Source organism: Stegodyphus dumicola, chromosome 11 (genome assembly GCF_044657685.1).
Source record: "Stegodyphus dumicola isolate Sdum_Otavi_A_Nest chromosome 11, ASM4465768v1".
Lineage (NCBI taxonomy): Eukaryota > Metazoa > Arthropoda > Arachnida > Araneae > Eresidae > Stegodyphus > Stegodyphus dumicola.
In genome coordinates this window covers 73,724,983-73,746,757 of record NC_140778.1, presented here as the reverse complement: position 1 = coordinate 73,746,757, position 21,775 = coordinate 73,724,983, and the positions used below count along the sequence as shown (strand labels likewise).

The following is a 21,775-nucleotide window of genomic DNA, read 5'->3' as shown; positions in this document are numbered from 1 at the left end:
ATATCAAAAATTTACAGTTACAATTTTCTACAATACTTTAAGTAAACAAAAACTTTACAGTTACGTACTGTAACTTCATGTAATACTCTTACTTTACCGTAATAAGAGTTCTAATAAATATTAAACTTCGTTGGAATAAACAAAATTATGTAATTTCGCCAAAACGTTATGCCTTTAAGCAAATTTTAAATAAGCATACAATTTTACATTGCAAAGACGTATTTATGTACGAATTTTTTTTTTTTTTTTTCATAAATTGGTAAAAATTAATCCTTACTTAAACATAATGTTCAATAAAACAGTGCATAAACATAGCGGTAAAACTCCTTCCAAGGTTCGGAAATAAGTCAGCGAGCATATCCCTTTTTTCTCCAGTAGCCACTGAAAGCTATCCCACGATCTAATTATTTCCGTTGGAAAGCATTCCGGCACCTTTCCTTTCTATTCCTCTCACCTACGTATATTGAACTCGCCCAGCTAACAATAGCATGCGTTCCGAGATTAACGGTCTAGTGACAAACTAGACAGATGTCTTGTTTTGCACCCGCTAAGTCTTTCTGCACCGATGGCGAAAAATCAAGCATAGGTGCGAAGGAAAGGTATATAGAAAGAGGGGCAATTTCGTATTTGAGGAGAGTAAAAAGGAACTTCGTACATTTTGTACGAGTTCAAACGGCCAGAAAGAAAAGATGGGACAAAATAAAATTTAAATTAAATGGCCCAAAAATAATAGAGGGGAAAAAAAAGGGCCTATAGAAAGAAAAGGAAAAGAAGTAGAAAATAGCCTAAAATACGATTGTGGAATAGCCTAAAATACGGTAAAAGCCTAAAAATAAAATAGTAGAAAATAGCCTAAAATACGATGAGTGTAGTTAAGGAGTTCATCTGCAAAAATTCGTGTCTTTAAGAAGCAAACTTTAGCTAAGTTTAAAAAAAAAATAAATGAATGAATGAATGAATTCCTACATGGTAATGTGTATGCCGTTATCTTGAGACCTAACAAGAAAAGACATATATCATCACAGAGATGTACATAATATTTTAACTAAAGTAACATTAAATATTACCGTTCCCAAAAAATTCATGTATATTTCATAAAAACAGTAATTGACAAAATCATAAATCCATACACAGTGTGAGAGCATTTCAGCAAAAATAAATTACAGAGTTTATTTTTCTTAAATATTAGTTAAATATAAAATTAATTTATTAATTTAACCGTTGTAATTTATTATAGTACAACTTTAACAAATTCCGTCACACTGTATTTTTATTTGCTCATAATTCTAAGTTTGAGACCTGAAAAAAAAAGTCGGGGATCTTAGTTACAAAAATCACAATCTATACTCATCGATGGTCAAGAGATCCCCATTTTTTCCCTCTCAAGAAATTCCTAAGCACGAAGAGGGGGGGGCCTCCGAAGGGTGTGAATTGCTCATAAGAACGGACTACTGATAAGGAATGTGGCGTCTCTACGGAATAGTTACGAAGAAAAGAACCACATGACTTGCTACTATTACTAACTATTGTATAATGCTAGAATCTTATGAAAAATAATAAATAAAAGAAATTAATTGCACTCTAGTGATAGAGAAACATATATTGTATAGAGAACAGAATGTTACTTATCTGAATATTCCGTGTCAGGGCCTCTTTTGAATTTCTCGTGTTGATAGTAAACAGCTAACAAAACACCTGAAGTTTCGATGAAGCGAAGTATCCTTTTTCAATTTGATGAATGAGACATTGCATAGGAAAGGTGCATTAAACTTTTTTAGAGAGTTGAAAGTATTTACTGAAACAGTTATTTAAAAAATTTCGGAGCTATGTTTAGACACTGCCTCCAGCTTTCGTGATCGCAGCGCCAGCACCAACAGATACCCATCCGAAAACATTTACAAAAATTCCCCTTTAAGCAAAAGAATGCTTCTCTGTATTTTCAGAAGTTACGGTTATAATTTTTAATTCATGCATTCAATATTTTTAATCGTTTGCTAAGGATCGTTTGGTATCTTAATAATACATTTGTGAGAGATAATTCGTTGCATTAAATGCTAACACTACCACACAACACACAAAAGTAGATTTATAATTTAAAAAATCTCGCGCAGAACATTATAAACCTACCATTTCAACTCAGTTAAAATATAATTTACGCGCGATCAATTTTGGCGCCCAAAGTTACGGTTATTAGTTACGGTTGCAGTGAACGATGAACTCGGATCGTTAAGTTAATAATTTTGGTAAAATTTATTAAGAAGTTCTGTAAGTTCTTGTAAATAGAATTATTGAAATTAGAACTGCTATTTACTGCCAATAAACAAATATAAAATGTTTGTTATATAGCATAATTTTTCTTATATTCCTACTCTTATATTTAGTCACAATCTACATTTGATTATATTTAAGGTCTTGTTTTTACAGTTCATAATGTATAATTAATAATACTGCTTTCTAATTTGATTAAAATAAAATACAGTAAATTATTTCAAACAGAATGGTATAGGTTATTTCGCTGCAAACAATTATACTAAATATACTTATTTATGTACATTTGAGAATTTAGCGCCGAGCAGTTATTAATCATCCATGATGCCCTTCTGTCTGCCTATTTACAATTCTAAATTACATTTTTGGAAAGAAAAATTAAATTCAAGACTAAAAAACTTTTTTTTAATGAAAATGTAACTTTATTAAAAGCTTCATTTATTAGCTAGAATGGTTCCAGTTTACTTATCAGTATTATCACAGTGCTTCAAATATTATTACTGGCTTATCAAACATTAGTAACAGTATAAATAGAGTTTTGCCCGATTGAATAAACGTAAAAAGACCAGCTAAGAAAAATTGTAGTCGCATAATATGGTTTTAAAAACGATGTTTGAAATTTCAGCTAATTTTCTGTAATGCATCCCCGTCATTAACTCCACATGGATTGCCAAATATTTATAAAGGCACCTTCAATTTCGTAGCTTAATAATAGCCACTTTTGCAGTTATTCCAGCAAGCCCTACATCAGAAACAACAGCCATTTAATGCACATTGGTCTCAAGTGTCTTTCCAATGCTGGATTTAAGTATAAGCTACACATATAAGCTACTATTACATGTAGCTTAGGGTCCCCACTTTCTTCGCCCCCCCTAAAATTAAGATATAGTATAACAGACTTATAAAGGACTCCATATTTCAAACAGCCTAGGGCTTTATCAAGTCTAAATCTAGCCCTGTGTCTTCCTCAGAAAGGAATTCTGCTAAATAATTCATGTGAGTATAGGAGCTTCGACAGAGGTTCATCATGCCCCAACCCATTGCTTTAGAAAATTTCACTTAATACTCACATGCATGAATGACGTAATGGGTTGGAGCCACTTGGGTTGGAATCATAAACAGTGGCTCAGAGTCATGGGATTATCTTCAGAAATCATGTGAAATCTCGCCTTCAAAAATCTTACTCTCCCATCTTGAGTAGTAGTAGGTATAGGCTCAGTAAACAGTCATCCACTTACATATTAAATGGCGAAGCGGTGTTAAGCAACATGGGACTGAGTAGCAGTGAGTTCGTCTGGATCCACAGTCTGCGCTGAGATCTCGAAGACCTTTTTATAAGAAAGGAGGAAAATTGAACTTACATAAATGCATCCTTATGTAAGTTCAATTTTTGTTTTCATTACTGACTAATTAATTAAGCAAAGGATCAAATAAATCTTCGGCACTTTATGCAAATTCACTTTACTGGATTTTATCATCTATAAATACAGCTTCGAAATTCTAGATCACAAGGGCTCTGTTAAAAGAATCAAGCAAGCCAACTAGATATCTAGTTTGCCTTGAATCAAGATTGTTTGATAAGGAGTAAATCATAACAGGGCCGTTCCTAGGCCATTAGATGCCCGAATACTTTCGAGATTGTCGCCCCCCAAATTTAAAACAAAATGCTCAATGATTAATAAAATTTATATTTCATACTCACTAAGTATTTACATATGACAAGTACAGACATATGAGAAGTATTTACAATGAATTTGAAATATTTAGTTATCGCGAAAGTCCGGCGGCCCCTGATTTTCGAAGCCCGCTTACTTTTACGCTCTCCACCCTCACTAGGAACGGCCCTGCATCAAAAAGATACTTGCACACCTGTGCAAATCGTGGTTTTGATAATCCTTGTTACCTAAAGAAACCTTGTTAGAAATGCGCCTGCCTTGAAGACGAACGTCCCTGATGAGTATCATTGACTAACTTCAGAAAAGCACTCTTCAGTGCATCCTTATGTAAGTTCAATTTTTGTTTTCATTACTGACTAACAGTGGAGTAGCTAGGGTGTGGCAAGGGAGGACATCTATCCCCGGGCGCAAAATTCAGGGGGCGGGAAATTGATGTTACAAAATTTTAGAATGAAATGTTTTCCGTTCTTGACACAGAGAAAGGGCGCAAAATCTTCAGTTGTCCCCGGGCGCCGAAAACCCTAGCTACGCCTCTGCTGACTAATTAATTAAGCAAAGGATCAAATAAATCTTCGGCACCTTTATGCAAATTCATTTCACTGGACTTTGCATAAATGTACCCTTTGAGAAATGTGTGACGAGCGTTTGAGTAGAAAGAACTTGTTTTTCACAAAAGTGCCGAAAATTAATTCCATCCCCTGCATTATTAATTAATTCATCTGCAATGCAAATGAAAACCCCATTCGCATAAAAACCGCGTATTAAATTTTAACTTATCTCTTTACATTTTATTTAATTTTAATTATTTAATTACTAATTATTTCAAAAAATAATAATTATCTAATAATTTACAATTAAATTATAATTAATTATATAATAATTACTAATTAATTAACAATTTATAATTAATTTGATAATAATTAACTCTTTAATTTTAAAATTATTAATGAGCTTAATAGTCATTTTATTTATTTATTTACTCTTGTTCCTCTTTGCTAACAGTCTTCCATAGGACTCTGGTACTTCTAATCTTAGAAATTAAGCCCTGAATTAAAGTCACGGTTAATAAAACTTAGCTGAATATTAAATACATGTATCAAATTTATTGAGAATAAAATTGAAGCTAACAGAATAATAATAATAAATTAAAAAATTTATTTACATGCATACAATTTTATGTTAAATATACAGAAAATTTTCATACGAGAATACAAGAATAAAGAATTGTTTTATTAAAGAATCTTGAAATAACTATAGCTTTTTCTTTCACTTTGAAATTCAATAACTTTTAAAATTATAGTGATATTTATAAAAACATAACCAAAATAATTTGATTAAACATTCCTTTTACATATTAGGTCAACTAATATTACAGCTCATGAAATGTTTCTGGTATAGAAAAAAGGATCCTTCTAAAAAATTTTTCTTTACATATATATAACTATAAATGTATCAGTTCATTTTTTCTATAATTATGTTTTATGAAAACATTCTTAAACTATTGAAAAGAATGAAATTTCCTTCATTTTCAAATGATTATGAGATGGATTTTAATGTAGACATTTTTAACATTAAAACGGAAAAATCTAAAATAGCTAAAACATACACACCTTGGATAAAAATTTGCGAGGGAAAAATTATAAATATTAATGAAAATAAAATTTTCATAGCACATAATTTTAGCATTTTAGTAAAAAATTATAAAAATTGCATCATTATACTTTACAAACAGCCACTTTACTGAGATATTTATTTCAATATTAAATATATAAATTTCATGTTTCATTTCCTATTTATCTATTTCACTATCTTCTAATTTAACGAATTTTGTTTCAAATCTCAGATAATGCATTAATTCCAGATTAAGCAGCAATTACTTTCACAAAACATATATGAAATTAACAAGATGCTATTAATTTTGTATGAAGGCTTTCCATATAAAATTAACTTCTCAGATTTTCTACATTTATATAGTTCTATATAAAAAGAGCATCCATTTTGGAACCTAATATGACCAATATGAAGTAATAATACATAAGTTATAATTTTAGTAGTCACAGCATACTGAGATATTACATTTGGCCACAGCCTGCATACCCAGTAATGCAATTATTACCATAGTCTTCATATCCAATGATGCAATCATTTTGCTTATCATATGATAAGCTTGCTTTAAATTGATTTCACTAAAGGGTCCAATAGAATACCTCCCATAGCTTTTCAGTTTATTGGCATCTAACTTTATGGCACTAAGCACAGCAACTGGAAAATTGGTCACAAGATTTGTGGCTTAATTGTCTGATTTTCCGAGATTTAGGTATTAAGTTTTTATTTTGACTGACATTCCTCTTTGGAATGTCACTGGGTTTGCTTGATGCAGCCACTTGCCCTGAAGATGGTTAGCTTGGTTGTTCACAGCTTAATGACACTAAAATGAAGCTTGCCCCAGGGTGGTGAATTTTACTGCATAACTAAGCAAATAGCTCCTTCACATTTACAAGTCTGCTGCTTCTGCACACCTAATCAGCTGGAAGGGATAAAAATTAAACATAAATAATTACAAAATCAATTCACAATAAATTTTATATTTTTATTAATTTATTTATTGAATAAAATAAATGTTAAAGTAATTAAAAAGCAGCACTGAATTAAAATATTAGTAATACTCATAGTGTAACAACACTGATATTGCAAATGATAAATTAAACGAGTATTGGGCAGAGTCGTAGCTAGGGTTTTCAGCGCCCAGGGACAACTGAAGTTTTCGTGCCCCCTACTGCTTGCCAAGGATGGAAAACATTTAATTCTAAAATGTCGTAACATCAGTTTGGCGCCCCTTGGATTCTGCGCCCGGGGACAGATGCCCCCCTTGCCCCCCTCTAGCTACGCCCACGGTATTGGGACTTTAAAGCATTAGAAATGAGTGAGTGTTGCATACAAAGGTTAGCATTTTGGATGCATAAATTCATGTCACACATAGAGAAAATTATGAAAACTTCCATGCAGCTAGTCTATTTGGCAGGATAGAGAAGTAATAAACATGTTTAATAATGAAACATAACTGAATAAAAATATTCATAATTAATGAGGGGAAATTTATAGTTTTGTTACTTTTTATTTCAGTTAATATTTCTATTGTGAAAACTATCTGACTTAATACACTGTTCACTTACACACCTTGGACTTTGCCAGTATTAAATTAATACTCTTTGCCAGTATTAAACATTAATTCTGAATTATAATAAATTTTCTAGCTGCTCTGTTATTCATTCACAATGGTAATGGCTTGAGTTAATTTCTTCTGTGTTTATTTCATTTATAACCTCCCAAAGCTTTCAACTACATTTTATCCTATAGTTCCAATCTGAGGTAATGTGGTGCAAATATCCAGTGTTAAACTGTCATAATAATATTACTATAGACAACTGAAGTTAACAAGCACATATTGTAAAGCTTCAATCATATGCAGATGTGATTTATATGCAAGTATATCTTTATCATTTGGCCAATTTGAATTCAACAAAATAATCTAATTTTCATAACTTTCTCAATTTTCAGTGTCTGCAGATAATCAAAACCATTATTAAAGAGGGACTACTGCATATTATTGTTAAGAAATATATCACATTTACATTCTTCAGCTTTATTAGTTTTTAACTTTAACAAGTTAATATTTAAGTACTAAAAATTAAATATAACACAGTTATAGCTCTGAAGCTATGTGACAGATGCAATGAGTGAAAGCTCCGAAGTCAGATCCCAATTAGTCTGGGTCGTATTTATTTTGCATATAAAACAATACATGTGAATTCTAGTTAAATAGAACCAATGACTAAAAAGCACTTGTTTTAAAAAATACATAATAAAAAATGTAGTTTTCATATTACGTATCGATACAAAATAGCATATTAAAGTAAATTCGTAGCTGCCCGGATTGTATAGTGGTTAGGGAAGCCTGAGTACAATACCGAGGCACCCGGGTTCGAATAACGGACAAGGCATGGACGTAAATTGTTTGTCCCTTCATAAGAGGCAAAGTTGGGCTGCCTATTAGGTGCCTCCATAATAAAGAGACCACCATATCCGGCCTTGGGCGTGGCCAATGCAGGCATAGGCAAGCGCCCGCCATTGGAAAAAAAAAGTACATGTGCAAGAAATGAAGTTATTCTGATGCTAATGGTTTCATAAAATTAATCATTCTTTTCTGATAACTCAATTCATAATTATAATGTGGGGAGAAAGGAGAAATATAGAATATCAAATCCCATTTACTTTCCTGAACCAAAGTATGAAAGTAACAGCACAGTGTATAAAAATGTTGAACAACTGCATCGTCTGTTAACATAATTATAACTGAAGTACTGTTTTGAAGAAGAGTATGGAGTTTTAGGGCAATTAGCATATACTTTGATGCTTCTTATTTCATTAAAGCTAATTCTTATATATAGGCATAGTAATGTTTTGTTCATCAGCATTTTATGAATTATTGACAATTTCAAAACAAGTATAAATATGCAAAATAAAATAAGGAGCTGTATGACTTATGTAAGCTCATATAAATTGGAATACCTTATGTTGGAGCATTGCTGAACTCATACTTAAAACAGAATAAAATGATAAATGAAAATTAAAACACTACTATATATGCACTGTATGTTACTTTCTTATTAAAGCAGACAGAGTCTGGATATATTTAAAAGTTACAAGTTACAAATTTGGCGATTCAATCAGCTTATTTTGTTATGGTGTCTTGATTAAAAAATAATCAAATGTCACCTATGGATATTCTAATATATTTTAAGAACATTAGGCTTAAATAAAAAGTTAAACTTTACCTTTCTGGATTTTGGAAAGCCTAACAGATTTCAGTTCACAAAAGTCCCATTTATTGCTATTACAGGCCACACATCGAGCAAAAGCTTTCATTGAAGGGCAGTTCAACCTGAAAAAAGAAATTAAATCACCATTTAAAATTTCATGATCAGGGTAACAATATAAAGGTTTAGCACTCGGCTTATAAATAATCCTGCTCTTTCAGAAAAATTTAATTGCCATGACAATAGATTTAAGTTGGTAATTTATTTCAATAAAAAAATGTTATGCCCTTTGCAGGAAAAACAAGAGCACACATACAGTATTTACCATATAACATATTCCTCAAAGTATAGCACAATGGCTTCAAATCACATTAATTAGAAAGTTTGATTTCATTTCTACTTTAACCAGGTTGCCTTCATGGCCATATGACATACAATATATTCTTTAAAATAAAGACTAATGTAACAGATTCAAATAACAAATTTAAAAGTTTTGCCCCATAAGTGAAAACATAACTTTGTGAAATAAATCTTGCATCCAATTTAAAGCCATGAGAACTGATGTTTGAGAAATACTAAAGAAGGTTTATTTATATTTTTGATGCATTAGACATGAACCTGATTTAATCAAAAAAACTTTAATATGGGGGATAGGTTGGAATAGCTTTAACTTCTTTGATAAGCATGTTTAGAACAAAATGTTTTAATGACAAGTAAATTTCCATCATTTGCAAATCATTATATTATTAGAAAATACATTTTAACGAGATACTAACAACTATGACATTTTATGCATAAAAAGAGTAAAAATTAAGCCAGTTATCATTTGGCTTTGTGGTGTCATCGAAGCTTTGCTTCTTCTCCCAGCATAAATTCTTTGGTGGTACACTACTATACTGTCAACAATATTATTTTCATATTAGTTCCACAACAGTAAATTAACTTGGGTTGATCTTTACAATATGGTAACTGGTAGTTTGGCGACATTTTGGAGGCGATAAAGGTTACTACCTGGGACTTTAGTAATGATGTGAGCAGTACTCAGTTCCGATTACGCATTATTTTGCGTGAGGGAAATGAGAGATCATGGGATATGTCATGTGATATTAATGGACGAATTACGGTTCTTTAATCGGAAAAGGGGGGAAATCAGGAAAAAATGTCGAAATTTTGTATTTAGCTTTATACTGTGTTGTGTGAAACAGTGTTGTTTAATTTTTGGATCCCATGGCCCTAACTAAAGTGAATTCAAAATGGGTATTTAGGCATTGTGATAAAGAGAAGTTTGCTTTTTATTTAGCGGAGGAAGTATGGAAAAATCTTTCAATAATTTTATTGAATGAATTAGAAAAGTGTATCCGCCACGTAATCAAGATTCTGAAGAAGATTAGGTAAGTTAGTATTTTTAATTATTTGAGGATATTATTTTTATGCATTGTTCTAAATGTAAGGTGGAAAGGAATTTGGTATTATTGGGAAAATTGTTATTAGCAATGATTTAGTTTAAAGTAATTAGGATTATAAGGTAATTTTTATTAATTTAATGTATGTGCTCATTTATATTTTAAGTAGTGGTTTTGAATTTAATTATATTTTAATGAAATAATAGTTATTTTGTGAATTTTATGTTTGTAGGAATTTGGTATACGTTTAAGTTTAAATAAACGTGCATGGAAATAATTTAAATATTTGATACTAAGTATTTGTAATGCTTGCGGTATGAATTCGTTGGCGACGTGTATAATGTAATAGATGATTTAGAGGTAAAAGTTTTTGGATATTTTATTTATTTTATATGTGGAAATGTTCATATTTGTAAAGGGTAAATACTTTTTTGCGATCAGGTAATTTCATATATGTTCTTTTTACCAGGTTTAAAGATTGAGAAAATTGTCATGTATTTTCGTGAAATTTTTCTAATTTATGAGAAAAAAGCAGTGTACATGGATATAGTGAAGAGTGTGCGCAATGCCATTTTTGTGCAATTCTGGGATGTTTTTTTGAGTAAAAATAAGTCGGCGTGTACATGGTTTATGTGTATGTGTTATTTTGAAAAACACGTAAGGAGTATGGTATTGTGCACTTTTTCCCAATTTTGCAGTGAATATTTGTAATGATTAAGCAGTTTGGTACTTTTCCGTTTCGTCGGCGCAAATCTCGCCAAGCAGACTTTATTGGCGACAACATACAGTATACACATAAAAAATATTAAAAAAATTTTAGCTCTAAGAATTCTTTTTTGAAGGCATAAACATTTTAATATCGCTTAAAATTTTATAAAAATCCAATAAATAAAAACAACAAATTTGTAAAAAGACATTAATTTAAGAATTTACTATGCTTTCATGGTTCAACATCCTGATTCGCCGGTTCATATCACGTGACCCCAAGCGATCTCATCTAACGTAAACTACTCTACAAAAATTTAATGCTCTCAGTAATTATGTACATTAATTTCAAGTTAAATCTTAATTTTGGAATAGAAGTTTAAATGCAAGCAATATTTCAATGCGTACGAATAGCTTACTCAGATATTATGTAAAACTGCAGTGCTTTACTTCGCTAATGCATTCTCATTAGATTTGATGAATTTAACCCTTGACTTTACCTTTTCTATATTTTCGGCTTCGGGTAAGCGCTGTGATTGCATCCTAATTGACCTAATTACCGAAAATGGCCTTAGACATAAAACTGAACTATCTGATAAAAATTCTATGTAATTATATGCCAGTATTGAAAGAAACAATCAATCTAATAAGAAAAAGCTGCGACTTGTTTTGAAAATGAGGCGTAAAAGGTTACCAGCGAGAATATTCCGTTTGGCATTGATTGTACTATTATTGGCGACTTTATCGCTTGCGCCGGCAAAACGGAAAAGTACCAGCAGTTTTGTTAGATAAAATTTCTAGCATAAGTGTAATTCGGATAGTAGATTGTTGGAAGAAGCGTTCAGTAGATAAAAAGAAAAGAAACATGTCTTTACTTCATGAAGACAAAATGGCGGCAGGAAAAAAAAAAAAAATAGAGGGTTGCTGTAGGAGAGTTGGTCGCCAAATTTTCGCCAAAAAAACGCCAAGTTACCATAATGTAAAGATCAACTTTAACTTGTTCCAGTTCAGAGTTTGAATGCGTCTGAAATGTTTTGTGCACAGTTTGAATTTAAGAAAAATCTCTTTGCTTCAGACTTATATTTTCAGCTTAATATTCTAATGATTTACTTTTTTTGAAATCGTATACTACAGCTATATCCATTTGACTTTGAAGGGAAGATTAATAATTTTTATCTTCTTATATCCTACCCATATATCTTTCTTTCTGAGTAGCTATGTGTAGAGTTAAAAAATGTATAGACATATAAAAATAATAAGGATAGCTTAATTATTTTTATTGAGAAAAATTAAATGTGCATAGCTATATATGTAAGAATACATAATTAAATTAGTCCAAATGATATTTAATGCATCTCCTTATCTATTTTAATATTTTCATTTAATACGTATTTAAATGCACTAATCATTTTATCATTAGAATTCCAGTAAAAGTAAGAAGAAAGCTATAATAAATTAAATGCTGTTGTTGTTGGTTTCATTTTAACTTTGCCCAGTTTGTCTTCATGGCCATGGCAATATTTATAACATATATAATACCTAAAAAAGCTGAACTTTTTGTTATGTTAATAATAATAATTTGCTGCATTGAAAAATTACATACTATAAGTAACTTTTCTCTTACCGTAATGTTCGAAAAATAAAAACAGAAAATTTCCCTTTTCCTCCTTCCAAACTTTATTTTTTAACTCCCAAAACCCCATAAACGTTTTGCGAAAATATGAACTAATAATGATTTGCGATTTTCAAACTTTATTTTCTCTTACCGTAATGTTCAAAAAGTAAACAGAAAATTTCCCTTTTCCTCCTTCAGGAAAATTCCCTGTGTGGGTTGCAACAATTATCAGGGTTACCATATTCTGGCGCACGTACGCTTACTTCCGATGTAAACAAATCCGAAATTTTGCCAAGTGCCGGTTATGGGGATGTTTCCAGCATGAAGCATGAAGCATGAAGCTGTTCCAGCATGAAGAACAGCAAAGTTACTTCAATAAATTCCATGAAATAAAATTTTAAAGTAACACAGCAAATTTCTATGAGAGTCCTGCTTCACAAGCACATCTTATAGCTTCCAGAAAAAGGTTTTCCTTGAATTAGAAATTATAAAAATGGTGGCAAAGTGCCATATATCGCTAGTTTCTATTCTGTTCCGAATTTGCATTATTATGGGAACCATTTAAGACACTTTCTTTTTTATGCCCAAGATGCTTATAATGATGATTTTTGCCAAGAAGAATGATACAGTTACAAGTGAAGATTTTTTTTTTTTTTTTAAATTGTACACACATGTTCATGCTTATAAAGTGTGCAACTCTTGCAAATTAAAAATCAAGTTTCTTTCAACACTGCTTAAAGAACATACAGCCTGAGTAAAAACTTTAAGGCCAGTAAACATTTTTGAGAAAATGTAAAATGAAATAAAAGGGATTCAAATAATATTAATTATTAAAGTTCATTGATAAGAAATAAATGCTATAAACATAATTTGTAAATACATAATTATGAGAAACATGTGGTTATTTACAAAGTTAGTATTTCTGCCTGAGTAAAAACTTTAAGGCCACCAGTCATTTTTTAAAAATAAATATAATATAATCGTGTAATTACCATTGCAACTACTAGTTTGTGACAACGCTGCAATTTTCATATTTGTCATACGTTTCTTCGAAGCATTGGTGATCTTTGTGAAGATGGCGAAGGGTAAGAAGTTAACTGATCGTGAAAGAGGAGAGATCGAAGCTTTGTCTTCAATAGGAATGAGTAGTCGTGCTATTGCGATAAAGATAGGAAGATCAAAGACTGTAGTCAACAATTTTTTTTAAATTGAAAGACAATTATGGTAAAAAGAATACTGGGGGAATACCTAAAGCCTTGTCCTCCCATGATGAAAGTAGAGTTTGCCAACTTGTATCTACTGGAAAGTACTCAACCAGGAAACTGATTCCGACGACAGGTTTAAATGTTTGTCAAAAAACGATTTATAATACAATTAGAAGGTCTGGAAGGTTCACTTATACAGCAAAATTGACTAAGCCTCAGTCACTGCAGAGACGCAAAATAGAGCGTTTGAACTTTGGCCAGAAAGTCATGACCTGGGACAACCAATGGATAGAAATTATTTTTTCTGATGAAAAAAAATGGAATTTGGATGGACCAGATGGCTGGAATTTCTACTGGCATGATATAAGAAATGAAAAAGAAATATTCTCCAAGTGCCAATTAGGTGGAGGGTCTGTCATGACTTGGGGCTGTTTTGCTTACACTGATGTGGGCTCAATTGCATTTGTTTCAGATAGAATGAATTCGCAAGGATACCAAAATGTCCTAACAAATCCTCTTTTGCCAAATGCTGAATGTCTTGCTGGAGAAAATTAAAATATCAGCAAGACAATGCATCGATCCATTTGAGTAACAGCACAAAAAATTGGTTCCAAGTCAACAATGTTGAAACTGTGAAATGGCCAGCTAAATCACCTGACCTCAACCCAATCGAGAACCTTTGGGGTGACTTAGCAAGAAGAGTTTATACAAATGGGAGACATTTTACATCAACAACAGAGCTGAAATCTAACCGACCCTTTCTCAAAAACTCGTTTCATCCATGAAAACAAGAATATTTGAAGTAATTCGAAGAAATGGCTCCTACACAACCTTCTAAGAATTTGTAATTTTTTTCTTATATGTCATTTTCTATGTTGGCCTTAATGTTTTTACTCAGGCTCAAATATTCATCTGTGTGTTCTGTAATATTTTCTAATAATAAAATATTTGCAAATTAATTTTTCTACTTTTTTTACTTTTATTTAAGCTTAATAATTATCAATCAAATGGTATTTTACTTCCTCAGTTTAAATGTTTCCAGTTTCTCAAAAATTTTTACTGGCCTTAAAGTTTTTACTCAGGCTTTAGAACAGTTTCTGGCTCTAGTGTAGAATTTGGTGCCCTCCGATTAGCAACAAATTTTGTTCAATTTTGGCGATGAAACCCAATTTCTGTTTACCATGATTGTTTTAACTTTGCTTTAGCATCCTGATTTTTGTAAATGAAAATAGATCAATATGTACATCCTGATTTTTGTAAATGAAAATAGATCAATGTGTACATGGACAAAGCTAAGGCAGTGCACAATGCCTAGTTTGTGCAATTCTCCAATATTCTCTCAAGTGAAAATAGAGTGATATGTACATGGACACCACGTTTGTGCAATTCTTCGACTTCTTATTTTGTTTTTGTGTATGTAGCGACCATCTTAAAATTGTGCCTTCCTGGCACTGATCTTAGCATCAAAAAGGAATCGCAAAAAGAAAAAAAAAAAAAAAAAAAAGGGGGAGGGGGCCAACCAATTCTAACTTCTATCTAGTTTCTGAATATATATGTACTATAGTTTGAGTTTCTTACCTGCATAGAAATACCACAATACTGATTTATTTTTTCAAATGTCTTCTTAGGTACTTTACACACATGGAACTGCTCTACTTGGTATGTCCAGGATTTGAAAGAATTTTATCTTACAAGACCTCATTTCCCTTTATTACTATAACATGTAATAACTGTATACTGCTTTAGAATGTTATACACTCGAGACATTTGATAATGCAGCTGGATAGTCATATTGAGAATATTTCCTCATAATAGATTTAATTAGATGAAAAATATGTAAAAAAATGGAACTGTCTAATTTGACTGCAGGTCTTTAGTATTTTAACACAAAAAAGAAATCACCTAATATATTATTTCATTACAGGTACAAGAAAGGCATTTCTATCATTGATTCAATAGCTTTGATTGTTAAACTCTGAAATATTTTCAGCACAAAGAAGATACAAGTTACAGTACACATATAGGATGAAGCATTTAGTCCTGCTCCAGAATTGCATCTCAGAAGTATGTCAAATTGGTAACAATCGCATGTTCACTACAGTGCATTTAACTAGCTAACAGATGTAGCACTGAATATGAGCGATACGAAAATCTGTGAAAAGTTATATCAAGGGTCAAAAATTCAAATTTCCGAAAAGGTGGAAGAAACACAAAACACATCATGGCTTATTCTGAACAAAACAACAATTCCAGCTTCTTCAATCAAGGTCGGTATAAGCAGTTTTAGACTCTTTAAGATAGGATAGATAAGCAAACGTAGCTTCAAGTCAGCATTAGTTAAAAATGCAATTGAGGTAAAAACTTGCATAAATATAGTTTTTTGCTTTAAAAAAAAATAATTAGATTATGATTTATTAGTATCAAATGACAATTCGAAAAACCTCTCCACAGCATCAGCAACACCCAATTTACCTTCAAATCTAAAATTCTGCCACTGAATGGCTCTTATTACGAAGAATTCTCCCATCAATTAATACTGACAACTGTTGTGATTCAAACTGACCTGACCGCAAAAAATTAGATTTCTTTGCTGTGTACACAAATCTTTACTACACTGATAAATAAAATGTTGATACTAATTTAACATCTCCTCAAAAGAGCTTCTTTTCTGCTTAGATCAACAAATATTTTTTTGAATTATTCTGCTGTCCAAATGAATTCTTACATACATGACAGATTTCTCTCTTCTGTCGATATGCATATCTTAATAATTCTTTATTAAAAATGAACTTATCCATACTTTATGCACAAGTCTTGTCTCCTGTGTGAATAAGTGTATGACTGTTTAAACTACTCTTCTGATTAAATGACATCTTACATACTTCACAAACATGAGCATTCTCTCCTGTGTGAATATATGCATGAGTGCATGGGTATAAATTACCATTCAGACCAAATGACTTCTTACATACTTTACATGAGGCGTCTCTTGTGTGTGACTAAGCATATGCTTGTTTAAAATACCCTTTTGTTTAAATTTCTTACATACTTCATACACATGAGATTTCTCTCCTGTGTGAATAAGCATATGCTTGTTTAAACTACTTTTCAGACTAAATGATTTCTTACATACTTCACACACATGAGGTTTCTCTCCTGTGTGAATAAGCATATGACTGCTTATATGAGACTTCTGACTAAACGACTTTCTACATACTTCACACACATGAGGTTTCTCTCTGGTGTGACTAAGCAAATGCTTGTTTAAATAATTTTTTTGGTTAAATGACTTACATACTTCCCACACGAGGTTTCTCTCTGGTGTGACTAAGCATATGCTTCTTTAAATAATTTTTCTGTTTAAATGACTTCTTACATATTTCACACACATGAGGTTTCTCTCCTGTGTGAATAAGCATGTGTCTACTACATTTAGACTTCTCACTAAAAGATTTCTCACATACTTCACACACATGAGCTTTCTCTCCTGTATGAATAAGCATATGGGTGTTTAAAGCACACTTCTGACTAAATGACTTCTTACATACTTCACACACATGAGGTTTCTCTCCTGTGTGAGTACGCAAATGCGTGTTTAAATGGTCTTCCCGTTTAAACGACTTCTTACATACTTTACATGCATGAGGTTTCTCAACTGTGTGAATATGTGCATGAGCATTTAAATTAGCCTTCAGACTAAATGACTTCTTAAATACTTCACAAACATGAGCTATCTCTCCTGTATGAATAAGCATATGGGTGTTTAAACCAGACTTCTGACTAAATGACTTCGTACATACTTCACAAACATGAGGTTTCTCTCCTGTATGAATAAGCATATGGGTATTTAAATTAGCCTTCAGACTAAATGACTTCTTACATACTTCACAAACATGAGCTTTCTCTCCTGTATGAATAAGCATATGGGTGTTTAAAGCAGACTTCTGACTAAATGACTTCGTACATACTTCACAAACATGAGATTTCTCTCCTGTATGAATAAGCATATGGGTATTTAAAGCAGACTTCTGACTAAATGACTTCATACATACTTCACAAACATGAAGTTTCTCTCCTGTGTGAATAACTGCATGAGTGTTCAACTTATTCTTCAGACTAAATGACTTCTTACATACTTCACACACATGAGGTTTCTCTCCTGTGTGAATAAGCATATGGCTTCTTAAAGTAGACTTGTGACTAAAGGATTTCTTACATACTTCACACACGAGGTTTCTCTCCTGTGTGAATAAGCATATGGCTTCTTAAAGTAGACTTGTGACTAAAGGATTTCTTACATACTTCACACACATGAGGTTTCTCTCCTGTGTGAGTACGCATATGCGTGTTTAAATGGTCTTTCTGTTTAAACGACTTCTTACATACTTTACATGCATGAGGTTTCTCAACTGTGTGAATATGTGCATGAGCATTTAAATTAGCCTTCAGACTAAATGACTTCTTACATACTTCACAAACATGAGCTTTATCTCCTGTATGAATAAGCATATGAGTGTTTAAAGCAGACTTCTGACTAAATAACTTCGTACATACTTCACAAACATGAGGTTTCTCTCCTGTATGAATAAGCATATGGGTATTTAAAGCAGACTTGTGACTAAAGGATTTCTTACATACTTCACACACATGAGGTTTCTCTCCTGTGTGAATAAGCATATGGCTTCTTAAAGTAGACTTGTGACTAAAGGATTTCTTACATACTTCACACACATGAGGCTTCTCTCCTGTGTGAATAAGCATATGGCTGTTTAAATTACCCTTCTGGCAAAATGTCTTCTTACATATTTCACATATATGAGGTTTCTCTCCTGCGTGAGTAAGCACATACATGTTTAAACTGAACTTTTGACATAATGATTTCTTAAATACTTCACATATATGAGGTTCTTCTCCTGCGAGAATAAGCAGATGATTGTCTGAATTAGTCTTCTAACTAAATGTCTACATACCTCACCTATAAGAGCTTTCTCTCCAATTTGAATTAGCATATGCATCTTTTAAGTGCTTTTTCGACTAAGTGACATTGTACAAATTTCATACATACGAGGTTTTTGTTCAGTACAGATTTGCATGTGCTGTTTTAAATATTACCTCTTCAACATGATTTGTTACCTTGTTACAAACCCTGAATCTAGAACATGCTTCTCCTAAAACAGGCAATTTGCACTATATTGATAACTGTATTACATTCTTAATATAACTTGCTACGTATCTCGTGAATTTCATCCTTTGAAGGAATGTAAAACTGGCTGCTAAACAGAAATTTCGGTAAAAGTAGTTTTAAGTTGGTTTATTCTAGCATTTCTTGCCTGATGTAAATACGCATTTTTCTTCGTAAAAGGATGAACACAAATTATTTATGTGACGTATCAGGTGCTTGCTATTAGGACACCTTAAGAATGCCTTCATTCCCAATAATGTTTAATTGAAAATTAATTTCTTATAGTTCACAAAAATAAGACTTCCTGCCTGATCACATAAACATGTTTAAACAGGAATTTGTAAAACTGTGTCACATATGGTATGTTATGACTACCTGAAATTTTTGTACAGTAGCTACCCAATGATTTATAGCTTAAAGAAGTTACATGATACGTTAGAAATTTAGTAACAACTCTTAAGCTTACACGGAAAAAAAGTAATCGGCTTTCAAGCTTTGAATACTAAACAGTATGAATTACACTTCAGCATGAAGTAAACTTTAATTAAAGAGTTTTAAAACAGCCACTTTCATTAAAAAAAAACTATAACTGCGGTAATTATTCAAATAATAAAATCAGTTTCAACGAAAGCAAAACTTATCACGTCAAACAACAATTACCGCGGACTAACGTCTTAAAACTGGAATATCTATTATTATTGCCAAGCTCTAATTACTAAACTTTACTAGTAAAATTTAAGTGAGGCTTGCTCATGAACCAGGAAATTTAAAACGCAAAATAATAAACATTAAAATGTATTATTAACATCCTCCCAAATTTTGATTACAAATTATAATCAAAAGTGGCGATTTTGCGTTTTGTTTATAAACATTTGTTAGGGCTGAATCATCTTAAATTCGGGTCAGCGCTAAATCCTCAAACGCGCATGGAGGTCACGTGACATCCGAACTACGTGTCAGATGATGTCACATCAAAGATACGCCCCTTGCGCTCAGTAAATTTCTGCGCATAAATTGAAACACGCTTCTGCAATATGAATTTCAGAAGCAGAGAAAATTTTTCTGAAAATACTACAGATGCTAACTAAGTACATACCAAATATTAACATTTTAACATGTATAGCTTCCAATATACTCTTGTGTTTATTTTAAATCACTGAGAAACATATAAGATTTCAGTTTTAAATTCATTCTGTTAATATTTCCAATACATTTGATCTAATAATTAGTGTTTTGTGCTTTAATTTCATAATCGTATTAGAAAAAAAAATTAATATTTGTTTGTCTATATATTATTCAAATGAATATCTAATTAATTTAAAATTACGAAAATTTTGTAAAAAATGTGACAACTTGTATTATTTTATTGTATATCTGAAAGGAATCTGGTTTAAATATAAATTATTTACATAATCTTTGGATGGAAAAATTATCATGTAATATATTTAAACAAAAGATCTGCTGGAAGATTTTTTTTTTTTTTTAAAAGTTTTTGCATGTTCAGAATTTTTAATGTGTATATAAGTTTGTTCTGAATAGTTGTCAAAAATATATTGCACCCCCACTAAATTTAAATAACAAATTTTTATCCTGTGAAATACACTCAAATTTTAATATGAATGAGCCCTTTTGAAGCTGCCAAGGTATTTTCATAGAAAGCTAATATCAATTTAAGGCTTAAAAATGACTTCAAAGATGGATTCCATGCTTTTCTAGTGTAGTTACGAGCCATTTATTCCCAGAAAGTCCTTCACAAAGACATCCATCGTTTTAGGTTGATAGCCTTTATGTGCTATAATCAAATAAATTAAACCAAGTTTTCGTAAGGATGTGATGTTCTTTCTTCCTTATTATTATGGGTCCTGTTTTTTAAAGTTGTCAAGATTTTTGATGAATCGCCAATGCAAACTATTCTGAAACATCTGGCAGCCCCAACAATGATGATTTACAGTTTGCTTATAATGAGAAGAGCTTCGAGGAGACCATGTGATCTTATTTCTTCCCATGCAAATGTTAATAATTCATAATCACTCAGAATTCTCTCATCACAAGAAGAGCTCTCAGTATTCTATATGTTAGTAAATTTTATTTATATTTTAATCTTAAAATTCTTAATTTACTGAGAAGTGAGGAAGATGCTTGCTATATCTTTCAAGAAATGCACATGTTTTACATCACATTCGAATATGCAAAAATGGATATTCAATAAAATTTAACATCAGTGAAAGCATTTAGAGGTGCAGCTTGAAAATTCGCTAATGAAAGAAAAGTATATGTTTTAACAGTTGGTTTAGCGGTTTCAGAATACAGCGCGGAGTGGACAAGACAACTTCTTTCCTAAGGCATCCGGTAGGCGCCGATCAGAATTAAGTGCCATCCCGCCACATGAAAAATCTACCATGTAGCGACAAGGCAGTACCCGTACGGTCCCTGCCGAGCCTTACTCTGTCCCGAGAGCCTTCAGGCCTTCTGTGAAGTCTGTTGGTATACCCCCGTGGTTGAGACTGTCTACGTACAGATCCTAACCAGTACTTCCCAGGCATTCGCCTGAGTCAACTCTCGGGGGAGACTGTTTGTAACAGCATAAAATGAAAGAAACACTAGAAAAATATGACTATTCACTGAAACATTTTTACGAGAGAGATGTATTCTCTGCATATGATCCGCCAACCAAATATATGTGAATAGAGGTGACCCTGAAAAAATTTTGAACATAGCAGAAAATCTGTTCATACAGCAAAAAACCAAAACTGGCATGACAAGTTATGCCAAAAAAACTGAAAAATTCTTTCTCGCTCAGTTTCTAAATAGAGAGCCATCCACACTCGTGCCAAAAGTTGTCGACCATCTAGAAGAGGGAGTGACAATTTATTCAAACTTCTGGTGAGAATATAAAAGACAAGA

The 21,775-nt window shown here is 31.9% G+C and overlaps 2 protein-coding genes across 2 annotated transcripts; both read right to left on the bottom strand.

Moving 5' to 3' along the window:
• Positions 1–5,128: 5,128 nt before the first annotated feature.
• Positions 5,129–17,864, bottom strand: LOC146994106 (uncharacterized). The gene is made up of 3 exons (XM_085826856.1): positions 15,268–17,864; positions 8,780–8,886; positions 5,129–6,471 (listed from the first exon to the last, which is right to left on the bottom strand). The coding sequence occupies exon 1, from the start codon at positions 17,862–17,864 to the stop codon at positions 16,980–16,982; it is 885 nt and encodes a 294-aa protein (XP_085682982.1). The 3' UTR covers positions 5,129–6,471; positions 8,780–8,886; positions 15,268–16,979.
• A 46-nt stretch (positions 17,865–17,910) lies between these two features.
• Positions 17,911–19,537, bottom strand: LOC146994105 (uncharacterized). The gene has a single exon (XM_085826857.1). The coding sequence runs from the start codon at positions 18,538–18,540 to the stop codon at positions 17,911–17,913; it is 630 nt and encodes a 209-aa protein (XP_085682983.1). The 5' UTR covers positions 18,541–19,537.
• Between the last annotated feature and the right edge of the window lie 2,238 nt (positions 19,538–21,775).